General features: G+C 50.9%; 1 protein-coding gene across 2 annotated transcripts; it reads left to right on the top strand.

Moving 5' to 3' along the window:
- The first annotated feature begins 5,695 nt into the window (after positions 1–5,695).
- Positions 5,696–16,626, top strand: CD40 (CD40 molecule). Of its 2 annotated transcripts, none has more exons than XM_080812764.1 (9): positions 5,696–5,831; positions 9,220–9,295; positions 9,639–9,764; positions 10,238–10,384; positions 10,708–10,801; positions 13,332–13,393; positions 15,210–15,308; positions 15,423–15,451; positions 16,005–16,620. In XM_080812764.1, exons 1-9 carry the CDS (start codon positions 5,781–5,783, stop codon positions 16,164–16,166), a joined length of 846 nt encoding a protein of 281 aa, XP_080668890.1. In that variant the 5' UTR covers positions 5,696–5,780; the 3' UTR covers positions 16,167–16,620. The 2 variants fall into 2 exon arrangements, with proteins under 2 accessions (XP_080668890.1, XP_080668891.1); XM_080812765.1 differs by having other exon boundaries at positions 5,715–5,831; positions 15,210–15,296; positions 16,005–16,626.
- The last annotated feature ends 1,899 nt before the right edge of the window (positions 16,627–18,525 follow it).

Genomic DNA, 18,525 nt, shown 5'->3' with positions numbered 1-18,525 from the left:
CCTTCCCAAGACGTTGAACCTAGAGGGGATGATGCTCAAGTTCAGGGTCACTTACTGATTGTATTATCTATTGCCGAGTAAAAGATTCCCTTAAAACTTACTGACTTGGGTGGCTCAGTCATTAAGCATCTGCCTTTGGCTCGGGTCATGATCCCAGGATCCTGGAATCGAGCCCAGCATCAGGCTCCCTGCTTAGTAGGAAGCCTGTTTCTCCCTCTCCCGCTCCCCCTGCTGTGTTCCCTCTCTCTGTCAAATAAATAAAATCTTAAAAAAAAAAACTTAGCGACTTGAAATAACAAAACATTTATGAGCTCACAAGACTGCAGTCAAGGTGGCAGCTGGGTTTCACTTAGCTGAGGCTTGACTGGGACTCGAGGGGCCACTCCTCTTACATGGCCGATGGCCCGAAGCTTCAGATCCTCACTAGGTGGGCTTCTCTATAGACTCCCAAGTGTTCTCCTGAAAGGACAGTTGGCTTCCCCAGTGGGCCTGACAAGAGAAGGGAGAAGAGAGGGGAGGAGGAGAGAAAGGGGGAGGGAAGCAAGAAAGGGGGAAGGTGAGGGAGAGAGAGAATATTCTACAGCGCACGTAGGCCTGAAATCTCAGTTTTATGACCTGATCTTGGAAGTGACATGCCATCCCTTCTCCAGGATTTTATTGGTTATGTGACCAGCCCTGGTACAGTGAGTGGTGGTGGTGGGGGGACCAGCAGAAGGTACATAGACCAGGAGGTGGGGTCGCTGGGGGCTGTCTTGGGGGGTTGGCTAACAGAGCTGGTTTGTAAGACCTGTTCTGTAGCAGGGTCTTGACTATGTCCTGCTTCCCGTGTCGTTGCTGGATGGAGTTGGATCCTTCAGCCTTCCCATCAGTTCTGTGAGCTACTTGACACCCTCCAACAATGTTCTCTTCCTAAGTTCATCAGCTCTGTCTTCTCTTGCTTGCAGTGATGACCCCGACTCGAACAGGTGCTGTGAGAGAGGACGGCAGTGGGGAAGGTGGGTTGGAGCAGAGGAACTCACTTTAGATAAGGTTATCAGAGAAGGCCTCACTGAGGAAGTGCCCTGTGCCCGGAGACCTGAATGATGAGAAAGAGTCAGCTGAGGAACAGTGTGGGGAAGGGCCTCTTAGGCCGAAGGAGCAGCATAAAGGCTCTGAGGTGGGAACTGAGAGTTCTGGGTGACTGGGGTGTAGCCAGCAAGTAGGTGAGAGGAAGGAGCGGTCCGCAGAAGCCAGATCACGCAAGATCTTGAGGCCATGGTTAAGAAATCTGATCCCCTCCCCCAACCAAAGCATCTCGTATTCCAGACATCAGAGCCCGAGAAGACTGAGGACCAGACCTGAGGTCTAAGAATCAGGATCAGCCAAGTCAGTAAGTGGATTTCACCAGATCATGATAACAAATGTTTATATTTTGTTAACTCACTCATCTGTTTTGCGAGCTCTTGGGTTTTCTTAATCTATAGTTGGGTTCTTTCCTGAGTTTCTTGGTTCCCTTTGATAAATCCCGACCCAATTCTGCTGAGCTGAAAGGAGAGATTTTTGTTTACACTTGTGCCTGGGAATCCTAGCTAGAGAGCCTGGTCATCTGGTGAAGATAAGAACTCCCCAGACAGTGTGAGAATGAGCAAGTAGATCCTGACGGGTCCCTACAGTCTCATCAGTTTATAGTTTCACATTCACTCAACAAACACTTGCTCGGCATCCAGCATGTGCCTGGGCTCTATGTGGCATCAGTCTACAAAGATCTTCCTCTCCAAGAATCAAGTTAGGTATGAAGGATGGCCCAATCCAAAGGTTATTGAGCGGGAACTCCTAGTTACTTAAGATTTGGTACTATGTCCCACAACCAAAGCAAACAGGCCCTGTGTACCCTGCATTCTAAATGAAGCCAGATGCATTCCTTGCAAGGTTTACTAAAGGGGGCAGAACTGGCCCTATATCCCCTAGCTAAAAGCTCACTTCCTTTTCCTTGCCCCATAATACCAGAGAGGGAGGAGTTCTTAGGTTTTATTGAAGAGTATAATTTTTATGGTGAGAGATAGTTCCCTTCTCTTCCCCTCTTCAATACTGGAATGCTGGAATACTGGGATACTGGAATGCTGTTCCCCAATGGAGTCTACTTGGCAATGGACTTGCTGATGTTCCCTTGTCCCTATCTGAGCAGGGGAAAAGAGAGGTGAGAGAGGAGTCACTGTGGAGCAGCTGGCCAGGATGTGTGAGTTTCTCTGAGTCAAGTAGACCCTGTAGTAGTTCCCTGAGCTGACATTCTCACCCAGCTGGGCTGGTTGCTAAGCAACAGGATCCCACCAGGGGTAGAAGCCTAGGGGGTGGGGCAAGGTAGGGAAGCTCAAGCCTGAACTGGATGGCCACTGTCAGAAAACTGTGCAGTGGAGAAGCCCACAAGAAATAGACTCATGTGGCCCATGAGAAACCATTTATAAACACTTGCCACTCCGGGTTAGCCAGAGAAGGAGGGTCAACCAACAGGGAGGGGTCTATCGCAGAGCTGTTCCCGTTCCTTCCTCCCAGTTTCAGTAAGGGGGAGGATGCAGGATGCGTGTTTCCCAACCAGGCTATATCCACCCCCCCCCCAGATTCCCCCACCTTTTATTCAAGCAGGAAGGATGCTGGCTCAAGTCAACCCTTGGATGAATAAGGGAGAAGACAAAATGAGATTTAAATTGAGTTTGAGAATAAAGCTTTCAAGGATGGAGGTTTAACAACAGAAAGTGATCCAAAAGTAATGCAATCTGCCCAAGATGTCATTAAGGGATGGAAAAGGGAAATTCAGCACAGCATGGCTGAAGGTAGAGATTAGACGGAAAACTTCATTATTATGCCCCATCAACTTGAGTCGCCTCAGCACACTGGTTCCATGTGTAAACAGAATAATTGAAATACAGTGTGGTAGGGTTGGAGTCCTGCTTAGGTAAGCAGCCACAGGATTCTGAGAGAGCACAGGGAGGTAGGTGGGCCCATTCCAGGTGGCTTGTTCCAGAAGGTTTCCAGAGAAGGACACCTGAGTTGAAAGATGAGAAAGGGTGGATCTGAAGAAAGGAGAGCGGAGAAGGGCTTTCTGGCAGAGGTCACAGCACCCAGCCTGGAGCAGAAATTTGAAGACAGGAAGACAGTAAGAGATGCAGCTCAGTGAACCCATGGCCTTGAGACTCCATGAGCTTAAGGAATGAGGTTCTCTGGGGAGTTGCTTCAAACCTAAGAGCAACACAATGGGGTTTGTGTATTAGAATCATCTGCTCACCGGATTCTGATTGTGCTGTGGACTTCACCTCCAGGCCTGGTTCTTACCCATCCATGTGGCCCTGGGACACGCCCCCCCAACTCCCCTGCAAAGACCATTTCCTATTTTTCCAGAATCCTGGGTCCCCACTCTTTGCCCTACTCCTATCATTGAACCCACCCTCCCCGTAAATCATCTTTTCTCCTTCCTTTTCCAGCGTACTCTGTTCAGTCCAGGGAGATTCTATGCCTTCTCTTGGCCTATCCCCGCCAGCACACGTCTGCTTTGGATATGCATATACTAAAATATCTTCCCTTTATCTTATCTGGTCTTCTCCCCATGGGGCAACCCGAAGGCTACTATTTATTCTTTCACACATTAATTTAAGCTGCTTTAATTGCGGCTATGATACGTTTTATATAATATAATTAATGTTTTAATTCTGTGTACTGGCTTCCCAAGGCAGTTTTGTGAAGGGCCCAATTTTGGAATCAAGCAAATAAAGAATAAGTAATGGCTGAAGTTATTATAGCAACGCCCTCCCCCCTCCCAAAGGAATTAAAACTCTACTTGCTTTATGAGGTGGATTAAAAAGGGAAAAGATAGTTTAATGTTCTCTTCATCCCAGGCATGTTTGGGTGGCTTTTGTGAAGTCCTCTGGACTCTGATTTCAAGGGTTCATGGCTTAGTGGTGTCTGACCACCAGCTCGAGGTGTGTTGTGACTACCAACCTGCTTTGCACCTCCTGTCCGCACATGGTTCTTGATGGAGGGTGTGCTGGGAACGAGAAGCAACAGAACCCACTTATTCACTCATTCAGCAAGTGCATATTGGTGTCCTATTACATGCCCAGGACTGGGATGAATTCAGTCCTGCCCTCAAGATGCTTCCAGTCCAGTGGGGCCAGACAGGTGGAGTTCTAGTCCAGCACACAAATGTTGCAAGAAAATAGGGGGAGAGGCTAAGGCAGAGCAGCTACCTCTGTCTCAGGGAGTTAAGCTGAGACTTAAGTGAGGAGGAAGCGATATTTAAACTGGTTCCAGGAAGGAGAGGGGAAAGAAGGAAACAGCGAGACACAGTAAGAAGAAAAGAGTGTTTGAAAATGGGGAGGAAAGTACTGTGGGAGCCAGTGTGCATGGGAGGGCATGGCAGAGAGTGAACTTGGGGAGACAGGTGGGGGTAGGGTGCAGAAGGGCTTTCTATGTCATGAGAAGGAGTTTGGAACATCCTGAGGATGGGGAGCCCAAAGAGGTTTTTCAACAGGGAAGTGTCCTGATCGGATCAGATCTGGGGTTTGCAAGGAAAACTGCAACAGGATGAACAATTGGGGAGGGGGCTGTTGGGTGTTGCGAGGCCCATAGTAGAGGCTCAACAGGTACCTAGTGAATGAGTGAGGCCAGCCCAGGTGAGAGATGATGGGGTTCTGAATTAGTGGCACGTGTTGGAAAAGAGGGTGCCCTTTTTTGCAGAAGCCGGGAGGGTGGGGTTAGCAGTGTCATCCTCTCCCCTCTTCCCTGATCTATGCAGCCTGGCCTTTTGGGCTGGCCCAGAAATGCAAAACTTGTTGGGCCATCACCCCAACAGCTGTCTAGTTCAAGCTTCTCAGGTTCCATCGGGGACATCCAAGGTTCCACGGAACGCAACCCATCAGAGGCGGAGCCTAGAACAGAATTCAGGTGTTCCATGCTGCCGAATAGGGAGTGTTAACTTGGTTGAAGAATGGCGTGGAGGGCCAGAACTCGAGAAATGTAGGCACAAGCGTGCGGGGGTTTCTGTAGAACGAGAGGGTCCGCAGTCCCCTGAGATACTCGTGGGGATCCCCGATCCCCGAAAGGCTGATGTTCTACTCTAATTGCCTGTCTCCAGCCGCCGGATGGGAACGCGGGGACGCATGGATGCGCACGGATGGATGGCTGGGGAGGCTGGGACGCTGCGCCCACTCGAGGGAATTTCCTCTGAAAGAGAGCGAAACTTTAAACTGGAAAACTCTTTTCCTTGAAACGCCACCCGAGCCCTCCTCTTCCCCACACCCCAGCTGCGGCCTTCCCGCTTTCAGGGATGGGGGGAACTTCCTCAGGCCTCTCCATCCGCGGTGGGGACACTTTCGGTTCTGCCGGAATTCCCGGAGGCTGCCGGGGAGAACATTTGGGGGTGGTGTCCCTGGGGCGTCTTCGCAGCACGTGGGGATCTCTCTTCTCTCCTTTAGCTCTCCGAGAAGACTGCTAGCTCCCTGCGCCCTTCAGCTTGGCCTCTGAGCCCCAGGGGCGAGGAGAGGAGGCAGTGCTGTTCCTGGGACTACGCGCCCTTCCCCGCGCCAAAAGCGCGTCCCTAAACTCCGGGGAAAATTAGACTCCTAGGAATGTCCAGGGGAAATCCCGGTGCGAGTAGTCGTCAGGAGCTCCGCCCCCCCCAACGAAGCTGACCGCGATTGGTCCCCGGAGACCCCGCCCATTTCCTGGGAGGGGCGGAGGGGCACGGGCTGGGGGGTTACTAGAGGCCCAGTGCCCGCGCCCCTACTCCGCCACCTGATATTCACCTCGCCATGGTTCTTCTGCCTCTGCGCTGTGTCTTCTGGGGCTCCTTGTTGACCGCCGTGAGTTGAATTTCTGCTCCGACCCGATAAGGGACAGGAGAGGGGGGAACGGGAAGAGAAGAAATATTTCGGGGAAGGGACCTTCCTAGCTGATTTTGGGAGGACAGACAGGTGGGTAGAGAAGCCGGGGAAGGTACCCCGGAGTCCTGGCTGTACGAGGTAGGCTGCCTCTGTCTTCTTCCAGGTTGGGGTGCCAGGTAGTCCACAGAGGGCGTGTAGTGGGGGCACTGCAAAAACCGTGCACCTATGGTGTAGATGGGGATGGGATTTGGGGAGCCTCAACTCTTTATTTGGTCAAAAGGCTGCAGTCTAGTTTTGTTGCTTCAGAGGCTGGCTGCACAGACTGGCGAGGGGTTTCAGAAGCCAGAAGGGAGGCTGGGCAAGGGAAGAGGCGGGTCTGGTCGGTTTCCTGTCCCTTTTCCACTGTGGACAGATGCCAGCCTCTGTGAGGGGTTATCATATCCTGGCCACCTGGGGCTGCCTTCTTGTGGGAATAAGGGTGGGTGCAGGGGGCCAGGTACTGCTCTGAGAAGGCAAGGAGCTTTTCACTCTCCCATGCCCACCCCCAATCCTGGGTGATCCAACCTAGGAGGCATACCCAAGGTTGTGTCTCTACCTCCTGAATTTAAGATGATATAGGAGACCTTTGCCAGGGGAGATGCGTTGCGTAGTTCATGGGACCCAAGAAGGGGTTAGGAGACCAGCAGGGGTTTCTCCAGGCACCAGGAAGTCTCAGTTTATGCCCAACCAAGCATGTCTCCGGGATTTTCAGAAGCCCACACTTGACTCACTTTTTGTTTAAATCTATTTTGGTAGTTCCTCATTCTGGAGGCTGGGAATCCCCCAAGTACCTGACCCTCTCATCCCAAACCCTCCGGCCTCCCCCTACTTTCAAGGGATGTAGTTTCTGGCATGAAGTCTGAGTAGGAAAGACCCATGGAGGGTTTGGGGAGTCAGCAGCAGGGGAAGAGAGTCAGTGGGGAAGCTGCTTTGGTCCCAGAACTTTCATTTTCACTCTAAGCAATGGTTCTTAGGGAGAAAGGATGCAGGAAGAAGGTGGAGCTGGATAGAGGAGGAGGAGGTTGTAGGAGGTTACTGGAGGAAGAGACAGGCGAGGTAGCGTGACGGGTGATCTGGTCTTCTTAAGAACATGCTGCCAGTTTGGGCGCCAGGTAGAGACTGGGTGGTGACAAAAATAGCAGGGACTACTTGTAAGAGCTTCCCATGTGTCAGGCTCTGAGCAAAATCCTTTCTAGGTATTCAGTCGGATTTTTTCAACTCCCCCATTACACAGATAAGCAAACTGAGGCTCAGAGAGAAAATAACTTGCCAGAGTTCTCATAGCTAGGTGGAACCTGGATATAAATCTACATCTGCCTGATTCCAGAGCCTTCTTCTCCGAGCCTTGGTCCTGAGCTTCTTTGTGTCAGAAGGACCGGGACTACGGAGTGGGAGCTGGAGATTGACAAACTTTCAGAGAAGGAGCTGTATTTCTCATGGGTTTGAAAATGACGAAGGATATCCACTGCTCTGGGAGTCTGGTGGGAAGGTCCACAGGGTTGCAGGAAGAACATTCACAGGATGTGGTAGTGGAATAAACAGACCTGTATATTTCCTTCCCCATTTGGAGCAAGAAGCTTCTCTGCAAGTAATCTTCTCACCCAAGCTGAATGAGAGCCACCAATTAGGCAGAATCCAGGGTGTTCGTCATCTCAGCAGATATTCATATACGTGTGATAATTAAAACTGCCATTGAAATGAGCCCTACTATGTGCTAGCTACTGTGTCGGGCTGTCTATGGATATTCATTCTGATTTTCACAACCTTATCTGTGGAGCAGGTGGTACTCCCATTTTAGAGATGTGGAAACTGAGGCTAAGAGAAACCAAACCAATAAGTGTTAACAAAGGCAAGATTGGAGCCTTAAGCGGTTTGACTCTCAAGCCTGTGCTCTTTTCACTGGCTCTTCCTGAAGTGTGGCATGATTTTAGGGAACACACAGATATAGAACTAAACAACAGAAATTTACTTTACACTTCTATTAAAATCCTCTCTCTCTCTCTCTCTTTTTGAAGGAGGAACTCTCTGGAGCTAGAATAGAGTTAAAACCTCTCCAGCACTTACTAATCCTCCTTTATTTTTTTAAAAAAGATTTTTTTTTATTTATTTGCCAGATAGAGAGCACAAGTAGACAGAGAGGCAGGCAGAGAGAGAGAGAGAGGAGGAAGCAGGCTCCCTGCTGAGCAGAGAGCCCGGTGCAATGCTGGGCTCGATCCCAGGATCCCAGAATCATGACCTGAGGCGAAGGCAGAGGCTTTAACCCACTGAGCCACCCAGGCGCCCCTCTAACAATCCTTTAAAAAACAAAAACCAAAAAACCCAAACCAAGGGCAGGCCTGGAGAGGAGGGGCTCTGCTGGGTTTTTTTTATTTTTTTATTTTTTTTTATTTTAATAAACATATAATGTATTTTTCTCCCCAGGGGTACAGGTCTGTGAATCGCCAGGTTTACACATTTCACAGCACTCATCATAGCCCATACCCTCCCCAATCTGCTGGGTTTTTAATAACATTGTTGCATTTCCGTTGAATTTATTTTTAGGGTTACCTTTTATTTATGAGAAGTGATACTGGCTCTTCTCTCATGTCAACGATATAAAGTTTACATTTAAACCCGATGTATTTAAATTAATGAGAAGTAATTAATAGCATGGGTGGTACCTGGATGGAGTAAAAATAGCACAGGCAAGACCCAAGTTGATGGAGAGGGGGCAGTATTGAGACCTGAGCTCTTGCAGATTATATCTTTGTGTGACCCAGGGCAAGTGCCCCAACTCTCTGGTCCTTAGGCTAGCCACCTGTAAAGCAAAAGCAATGGATTTGAATCCTTCTAGCTTCACAGTCCTGGTATTTCATGAGGAAGGGGTTGGATCAGCAGATGATGAGTGTTTGGAGAGGAGAAAAGGGTGGGGAGCGGATGAATAGAAGGAAGGGGCCAAGTGCTAAATATAGCCCCAGCCAGAACTAGGACCAGCTGAAGCCAGCTAGCTTCATGATTCCAGGGGAGGTACTGGAGTCCTCTTGTGTTTCTGGGTCTTTGGGAAGAGGAACAACTCAGGAGTTGAGCCAAAAGGCAGATCTGTTTGGTTCAGGGAATATTGTGATGTTCCAGTGCAATCACTTTGTGAAATGCCAGACTGATCCTCTGGGTCCTTTTATAATCACATCAGTTGGCAGTTTAGTTAAAAACAAACACACCAAGTAATACGCAGGCTCCATTTTTCTGCTCCAGACTTCAGTTCTAACCTCTGTCCTGGCTGATTTCCACCTCTCTGCCAGCTGTAGCAGAGATTGCAAGATCCCCGCCAATCGCCCCATTCTGTTTTTAGGTCCACCCAGAATACACCGCATGCAGAGAAAAGCAATACCCAGTAAACACCCAGTGCTGTAATTTGTGTCCTCCAGGTGAGCCGCCAACCCCCTGGCCCCATAGTGGGACCCTTCCTGGTTTGCTGGCAGACACAGACTCCATGTGTCAACTGTCCGCTCCCGTCTTAAATGACTCCTGGGATTCTTCCCATCCCTGCCCTGCTGTCAGAATGTTCTGGGTTCCCTCTCTGTCTACCCAGCCCTAGGGTTCCTATCTCTCCTGTGGCCCCCACAAGACTATGAAGTCTGGAAAGGTCCAAGACGATCATCTTTGAACTCCCCCCTCCCCCGCCACCTTACACCCCAGCCTGCTCAGTTTTGGATAAGTGTCTGACTCATTGAGCTGGCTGGAACCATCTCATTTCCCAATGTTTTCCAGGACAGAAACTGGTGAGCGACTGCACACAGACCATCGACACTGAATGCACTCATTGCAAAGAAGGCGAATTCCTAGGCACTTGGAACTCAGAGAGACACTGTCACCAGCACAAATACTGCGACCCCAGTGCGTGGGCTGCTGGGGAAGGGGTGCGCTCAAGCTAGGCTGATAGTCTAGCTTATTCCAGACAACGGAGCCCTTACTTTTTTCCATGGCCAGAGTCTGCTCTGATTGGTTGCAGTCTGGGTTGTCCGGGTTGTTAAATAGTTTGATACTTATCCCTACTTGGAAGATGGTTTAAGAAAATAAAGGCGGGGGTGCCTGGGTGGCTCAGTTGGTTGGGCGACTGCCTTCGGCTCAGGTCATGATCCTGGAGTCCTGGGATCGAAACCCACATCAGGCTCCCTGCCCGGCAGGGAGTCTGCTTCTCTCGCTGACTCTCCTCTCATGCTCTCTCTCTCTCTCTCTCTCTCTCTAGTAAATAAATAAGAAAAATATTTTTAAAAAAAGAAAAGAAAAGAAAAGCGGGACGTGTGAGGTGCAGATTGCCCGAGCACGGCTGGTAAGGTGTCTCTATCTCTCCTGCCATCTCTGTTCAGACCTAGGGCTCCGGGTCCAGAGAGAGGGCACCTCAGAAAGAGACACCACTTGCATGTGCCATGAAGGTCTCCATTGTACCAGCGAGGCCTGTGAAAGCTGCACCGCGCACAGCCTGTGCCTCCCTGGCCTGGGAGTCAAGCAGATCGGTACGTGGCCTGTCTGGGAGTCTGCTCTGCAGGCAGGAGATGGGAGCTGAGGCTCCAGGTGAGGGGTTGGGCACTGGGCACTCAGTCTTGATCCCCCTGCCTTGGGATCTCTGCTTGGTGAAAACAGAATGTTTCTCATCCTGCCTCCAGCCCTGGGCATCTGCCTGGGGTGGATGGTGGGAGGAGGCTTCTACCAGGGCAGCTCTGGGCTGGGGGATAGCCCTTGACACAGGCAGTTTGTCCTGTCCTGCCATTCCACGAGTTCCTTTGCGAGCCGGACAGGTGGTCCACTGTGATGACGAATACCGCCTCCTCCCTTCCAGCTACAGAGGTTTCTGATACCGTCTGCGATCCCTGCCCCGTCGGCTTCTTCTCCAATGTGTCATCTGCTTTGGAAAAGTGTCACCCTTGGACAAGGTACAAGGATCCATCCCTTGTGTTTCTGGCCCTCAGAGGGGCGTGGGACCACTTCCATTCTCTCTGGCTACCTGTCCTTCAGCCCCTGCTCCCCATGTCCACACACTTTTGCAGTTAGAGAATTCTAGACCAAAAGGTCACTTCTCAGCATTTTTTTTTTGCCTGCTCTCTCGGTGGTAACAGACGCTGCTGATCTCTCAGTCTTCATGAAACTCGCTTCTCAGGGGCACCGTGACACCTCTCTTGCTTTCCTTCTACCTGTCCTTTGCTCCTCCTACCTGGTTTCCTTGGCCTTTGTTCTAGGCTCTACTCCCCAGCCACTTTGCCTGCCTTGCCTGAGCATCTCATCTGTGTCCATGGTTCCCAAACCACATCTCCTGTCCAGATCTGTCTCCTGGGTCCCAGGCAGTCATATGTCATCACTGGGGGTCCAGCTCCACACAGGTGACCCACAGGTGCCAAATGGGCTCACTTGCCTGCCCCTTTATCCTCTGGGAAGATACTCCCATGGGTCTGGGTACTTGTCCCATGGTCCCTCCCAAATCAGTCACCAGGTCCTGTTTTGGGATTCCTTCTTCTTACCTTCACGGTCACTACTATGGTCTGTACAGTGCCTTTACTCCCTACCGGCCTCCCTGCCTCTGCTCTCTCCCGCCCACCCTCTTGCCACAGTGAGCTTTCTGCAGTGAATTTCGGATCCTGGCGCTCCCTATGTAAAACGCTTCATGGCTCCCTGTGCATTTAGGATGAAACCCAGACTCCTTTGCACAGGCCCCAACCTTCAACACGCTGTTGGTTCTCTTGACCCAGCTCTCCTGCTTTGAACACCCTTGTGTTCACGTGCCTGATTAATTTTTACATTTCACTTTTAAAAAATGGGTGAGACAAGCTCGTGGGACACGAGGCACAAGGAGGCCTAGGGTGACCAGTCAGTCTCCTTTCACCCTGTTCCTCGGCCACTCAGTCCTCCCTGGAGGTAGCTACTCTTCCTGCGTGTCCTACCAGAGATTCTCTGTGCAAACAAATAAACGCATGCACGTGCAAACACACGTATTTTCCACACAAATACCAGGATTCCATACAATACTTTCTCATTTGCTTCCTGTCTGTCTTGCTCCAGGAGACCGCCAGTTCCTTCAGTGTAGAGACTTGGTCTTGTTTTCTTTTTCTTTTTTCTTCCAGTGATGCATTCCTTATGCCTACATCAATGCTTGGTGCGCAGTAGATGCTCAATAAATCTTTACTGATAACTGCTGAATGATAACTGGGGGCAGCTGGGTTGGTGGAATCAGAGCACTGGATCCCAGCCCCAGTGCAGCTTAGAAAGGTTGTGACCCCACATAAGTGTGCAACCCTTGTCTGAGCCCCAGTGCCCTCATTTAGAAAATGGGAGCAACCCGCACTTCACAAGGCATGAGGAGAAGACATGTAGGAGTATCTCGTAGACACCCAGGCACCCTTATGTACACGCGTTCTTTGTAGCATCTCACCTTTTTCCCCTGCTTTTGATGTATTTTTCTTGGTGATGTTCTCTTCTGTCCACTCCTCCCCACTCCTCTTACAGCCACGTCTTCATCATCCCATATTGAGATGCGTGTGAGGGCCTCCCGGCTGAACTTGTCTGTAATTTCTCCTCCTGTGAGCTCTCTGGCCCCCCAAGTCCTGTCACTATGTGATCCTCTGGTTGGATGCTGACACAACTTACCTGCTGAATCCGGGTGAAACCTTCATGGCTGATTACCAGTGATCCGGTTCTAAAGCCCAATTTTCTGTAGTTCCTTTGCACCGTCTGGCATGGCCCCCACCAAATCCCTCAAATCATGTTGTCTTGCTTCAGCTTGAATGTACTGCTGCTCTAAATTTACATCCTTCAAGGCCACTCAGATCTCCTTTCCCTAGGGCAGCCTTTCTGGATGACCCTTAACCCAGAGGTTCTCAACTGAGCAATTTTTCTCCCCAGGGGACATCTGGCAATGTCTGGAGACATTTTGGTTGTCACAACTGGAGAGGGGCTGCTACTGGGATCTAGTGGGTGGAGGCCAGGGGTATTGCTAAGCAGCCTGCGGTGCACAGGAGAGCCCTGCAACAGAGAGCCATGTGGCCCCAAATGTCGGTAGTGCTGAGTGTGAGAAGCCCTGCCTTAGCCTGAATTCGTCGTCCCTCTCGTCCAGCCACTGTGGGCTTGGTCTCCCCTGCTCTGAGTGATTCCCAGTTCACTTCAGCCTATGTGACGAAGCACGGCACGCTGTAGAGACTCTCCGATTATTCCTCCTTCAAGATGTGCAACAATTTTTTCTCTGCACTCATGAGTTCCATAAGAACAGAGTCTGTGTCATTCCCATAATAGCCTGCATTGGAGGGTGCACACAATACGTGCTCGGTGAACCTGAACTTGTTGGCTTTGACGGTCTCCCTCTGGGGTTGGAAATCTTATGGTTGGGGAAATTTCATGTCTTTTTCTATCTCTCTCTGTGTCTGTGTCGTGTGTGTGTGTGTGCGTGCACACGCATGCACGTCTGTCTGTGCACAGCTGTGAGACCAAAGGCCTGATGGAGATTCAGGAGGGGACTAACAAGACAGATGCTGTCTGTGGTGAGTCTTGGAGATTGGGTCCTGGTAGCAGGCTCGGGAGGCGAGGAGCTCAAGGGGAACAGAGGGGCCCACAGAGATGACGGGGCGGGGAGAGGGAGAGCAGGTGAAGTGAGAGGAGGGAACAGTTTGGGGGTTTTGAGGCATCCCAGCTTTGCCACTTACCCATGGAGCCTGGGCAAGTCACCTCCCTACTCTGAGCCTCAGTTTCTTCATCTGTGAAATGGGATGATGACAGCAGGTCTTTTAGCAGCTTGGGGAAGTGCCTGGCATGGGCTCTTTCAAGGTGTTCCAGCCAGCATGGTGGGACATTGTTCCTCTCAGGGCCTCGGTTTTGATTTTAGAATGAGGGGGTTGGCCCACAGCACAGATCACAGACTCCGATAACTGCAGGGACCAGGCAGGTCATGTCGAGGAGCTGAAAAGTCACTGCTAAGACAAAGACATTTTCTCTGCGTTTTTTTTCTTAAGAACTGCTTTCCTCTTGGCAGGGCTGGGACTAGAGTGAGGTGAGCGAGGCACTTGCCTTGGACACAGTATTAAAGGGGGTGCGAGAAAAATGCAGTCATCGAGATAAATAACACTTTCTTTTTTAAAAAATCAAAGCTATTGTAAAAAACAAACCCTTAATGAACAAAATATCAAGATTTACATAAAAATGTGATCCAGCCCTGCCTCACTTGCCTCAGCCTAATCCCAGCCCTGGTTCCAATAAAACTTTATTTAAAAAACAGCCAGCCAGGGGTGCCTGGGTGGCTCAGTCAGTTAAGTGTCTGACTCCTGATTTTAGCTCAAGTCATGATCTCAGTTTCGGCTCAGGGTAGTGAGATCTAGTCTCATGTCAGGCTTCCCCACTCAGTGGGGAATCTGCTTGAGATTCTCTCCATTTCCCTCTCCCCCTTCCCCTACTTGTGTGTGCTCTCTCTCTCTCAAATAAATAAATAAATAAATCTCAGAAAAAGAAAAGAAAAGGCAGGCGGCTTATAGGCCATAGTTGATATAATTTTCAAAACATGACATTAAAATATTACTTTTCTTGATTACTGAGTCTTTTGGTGTCCCCTTAGATTTTGTCCCAAGGTGAATGCTTCACTTGCCTTCCCCTAGTCCCTGCCATGCATCTCTCATTTTCCCATTTAGGATAGAGACTTAGGTCCAAGAAATACTTTACTTCTCTTCATTCTTCTATAACAAAGACAACCTGCAGACATAAGGTGGACCTCCGCACCGGACAGAGGGTGGGGAGGTATGAGGTATGTGGGGAGCCAGAGTGGACAGCTACCACTCCTCAGTTTTGGCGAGGGGTGCCAGGTGGGGCTGCTGGCCCGTTGCAGCTGGATCTTCCAAACTTCTAAGAGAAACCAGATATCCCAATACTCAATATGCCATCTCCCAATTTTAAAAAGTTGGCAAGTATTTCAAGAATTCCTTTTTTAAAAAAAATTTGACGGAGAGATAGAGAGAGAGAGCACAAGTAGGCAGAGCGATGGCAGAGGCAGAGGGAGAAGCAGGCTCTGCGCCGAGCAGGGAGCCCAATGCAGGGCTTGATCCCAGACCCTGGGATCATGACCTGAGCTGAAGGCAGCCCCTTCACCAACTGACCCACCCGGGTGTCCCTCGAGAATTCTTTTTTAATGTGCTGGTCACACTAAACACATCCGGCCACATTCTCCCAGGGCCACCTGTTTGAGTTGGTGGATTTGAGATGAGCTCAGCCATTGAAGGGTTTGAGAGTCCCGCAAGGTGCAGCTGCCTTAGGCATGGGGGTTGGGGGGGTGCTGCTGGTGGGAAGCCATCACCGAAGTCTTGATTTCTCCAGGTCCCCCACCTCGGATGAGAGCCTTGGTGGTGATCCCCATTACCATGGGGATCCTGCTTGCTGTCCTGTTGGTGTCCGCCTGTGTCAGTGAGTCCCCAGGTGGGGAGGCGATGAGGGAAGGAAGGAGGGAGAAGGTATGGAAGTGGCCACCTGTTTCCTGATCTGACTTCACCAACTCCCCATCTCATTTCTCTCCGCCCCCTTCCCCCCCAGGAAAGGTGGCCAAGAAGCCAGAGAATAAGGTAGGTCAGCCCTGGGGAACCAGGTCAGGGTTTTGGCAAGCTGGAAAGAAAGCCTGACTCAGTGTTGACTCTGTGGCAGGAAAACTGCTTCAGGGTTTGCCCCTGTGGCCGGTAGGGGAAGGGACCAGAAGCAGCTGCTGTCACTCCCAGGGCTGGGCTGCAGGGACGGCCGCCTCTTCCCACTCACTCCCCGGCACCAGCAACTCTGCCTGCTCCAGAGTTCATCTCCCCACAGAGCAGCCCTGGCACCATGGGCAAGATCTGACATTTCCTGGCATTTAATACATGGGGAACCGTGTCTCTGGGGCCTTGGTGCCCCGTCACTGGGCAGGGGCTGGAGGGGGCAGCTCCTTGGATCTGCGGGCTCCCACTCTGGAAGCTTCTTGACACTCCCTGTGTGGCCAGCAGGGGGCAGGAGGTCCCCATTGAATCAGCTCTGACCCTCCCTTTGGGAAAGGGGAAGGGGCTTGTGTTTGGGGGAAGGGGGCTCCTTCTGAGGGAAGGGCCACTTGGAGGTATTGGGGGGGTAACCTCACGCCTTGGCTCCCCTAAGGTTACGTGGAACGACCGCAGGGGGGGCCCCGTGGAGGACGTGGAGGAATTTCCTGTCCCTCCCCACTCCATTGCTCCGGTGCAGGAGACCTTACACGGGTGCCAGCCGGTGACCCAGGAGGACGGCAAAGAGAGTCGCATCTCTGTGCAGGAGAGAGTATGAGGCAGTGCGCTCCCAGGAGTGTGGCCGCAGGGGAAGACGGGCGCGTGGCCGCAGAACCTGGAGCTGCGGCTCCAGCGGCTGCGCTGGGCGGCAAGGGGCGGGGCAGCCCCTGCGCACCGCTGAGGTGCAGAATCAGAGAACCTTCCACCCCAGCCCTGGAGTCCCTTCGCTCTCCCAACTTGCTGTTAAAGATGGAGCTGAAACTTTTTGGTGGCCGTAGAGTAATATCCACCAAATCCTCCAAACCAGCACTTCAGCGCCCAGAGATGTACCCTGGTGTGTTCTACGAGCCCAGGAAGACGCGTACGCGAATATCCATTGTGGCGTTGCTTGTGACAGTGGACAGCTAGAAGCCACTTAACGGTCTATCAGCAGGGGACTGGCTAAATAAAATTATAATATATTTATACAACAGGATCTCAAAAACACTGTCGTGAAAAAAAATCAGGCTGCAGAATGGTATGGAAACATTTTTTTTTTCTTAAAGCACATACCCCCAAACGATAGGATATGTCATCTACAGATACGTGTATAATCGTAACATACCAGTGTGTATATAGATATGATATAGATAGATATGTTCTGGAAGGATACACAGAAAAAGCACAGCTTCAAGAGTTGCAATGTCTGGGTTGGGGAAGGGTTAAACGACGATTTGACTTTTTTCCCCCAAAAGGAGAGTGAGTTCATATAATGCTTATGTAATTAAAAAAAAAAAGTCATCAAACATGTATAAAGGAAAACGGGGGTGGAAATGCTGGGTGACATGAGCTGTTTAACTTGCTGACAGGCTCACAGAATTAGGGCACTTTTCTGAGGATAAGAACATCCCCAGGCTGTTGCCCTTCCCGGCGGTTTCCATGTGTGCTCACATTTGGCATTGTGTTTGCAAAGCACTCTCCTCATTTTATTCGTGTTCATAAAAAAAAAAACCAGCCTTGCGGGCAGGCAGGGTCCAGATCCCTCCCTCTTTAACAGAGGTGAAAGTGGGAGCCCAGAGAGGTGAAGGGATTTGCCTGGGGTCACACAGCAATTCTCAGTGATGGCACTCGGAGTTCGCCACTCTTGGTCCTGGGCTGCTCCTTCCAGATCTTCCTGCTCTCTGGAGCCTACATCTGTAGCTCCTTCCTTGGGAGGTCCTTGGCCTCCCACTTCCTTCTGACCTCCCAACTGCTACAGGAGCTGCTGCTTCTTGGTCAGATGGTGCCCCTTCCCCCCGCCCCCCAGCAGTATCTTAGGATAAAAATAAACCATCCTGTTCTCTTTTCCTGCTGTGCCAACTGAGGGGGAGCCTAGCCAGGAGGAACAGCAGATGGAGTGGGAGCAGAGGGGAAGGGAGGGGAGGGGAGGGGAGAGGAGGGGAGGAAAGTTGGAGGACAAGGAGAGGGAGGAGCCACACAAAGCCCCTGCACAAAGATTCATGGTGAGGGTTCCACCAGGCTGGTTCAACCCAGGGAGCTCAACCTGTCCCCCCATTGAGAAGCAGCTTTGGATTTCCTTGGTGTGTCCTGCTGGCTGGACAGTGGGGATGGAGGAGGGGGCTTGTCCTGGATGGAGACTGAGGGCAGCTGCGAGCCAAGAGAAGGGCACCTGGCTTGGCAAGCTTCCCAGAAGAGCTTTAAGAACCATTCGGATGCACCAGGCAGAGACGTTTGGTTTAGAAAGCAGAACATGGTGGTTGTGGGGTCGGGGGAGGGGAGCTTTGGAACAGCACCCTTATCCTCTACCTAGAATCCAAATAAATCCTAGTGTCACTCACTTCTGGGCCTGGCAGTATGGTGGAAAGAGGCAAAAGACCCTCCTCTGTCACCTATTGTCTGTGTGACCTTGGGTGTGTCATTTTCATCTCTGAGCAGCTCAGTTTCCTCATCTGGCAAATGGAGACGATACCCGTAGTAGGTGGTATTGAGTCTTCTTTGTGTTCTCCTGGGTCAGAGGTTCTCAATCTTGAGCATGGATCAGAACCTCCTCTCAGACTTATTAAAAGATTGCAGGGGGCTCAAAGCCAGTGTAAGAGTCGGTTTGGGAGGAGCTCAGCCATTTGCATTTTTAACAAGTTCCCTGGGTGATGCTGAGGCTGCTGGTCCAGGTACCTCACTTTGAGAACCACTGCCCTCCCTAGGCATTGACATTTCCAGATAAGCAGTTGGTTTCCTATTGTAAGCACTTGGGATCAATTGCCTTGGGGTTTCCCTGGTCTCGAAAGCAGGCTTGGTGCAGGTGTGCGGAGGGTCCACTGGGAGAGTTAATGCCCCAGAATACTATCAACCAAATAGGAATGAAAGGTGGAGGACAGATGCCCCAGCCTCCTTGCCCTTGGGAGGGACAAATCTGAAGGGCGGTGTAGGTTTTCCAGGTT

The sequence above is a fragment of the Martes martes genome, assembly GCF_963455335.1.
Source record: "Martes martes genome assembly, chromosome: 9".
Taxonomy (NCBI): domain Eukaryota; kingdom Metazoa; phylum Chordata; class Mammalia; order Carnivora; family Mustelidae; genus Martes; species Martes martes.
The sequence above is the reverse complement of the archived record's forward strand: the minus strand, read 5'-3'. Positions and strand labels throughout refer to the sequence as shown.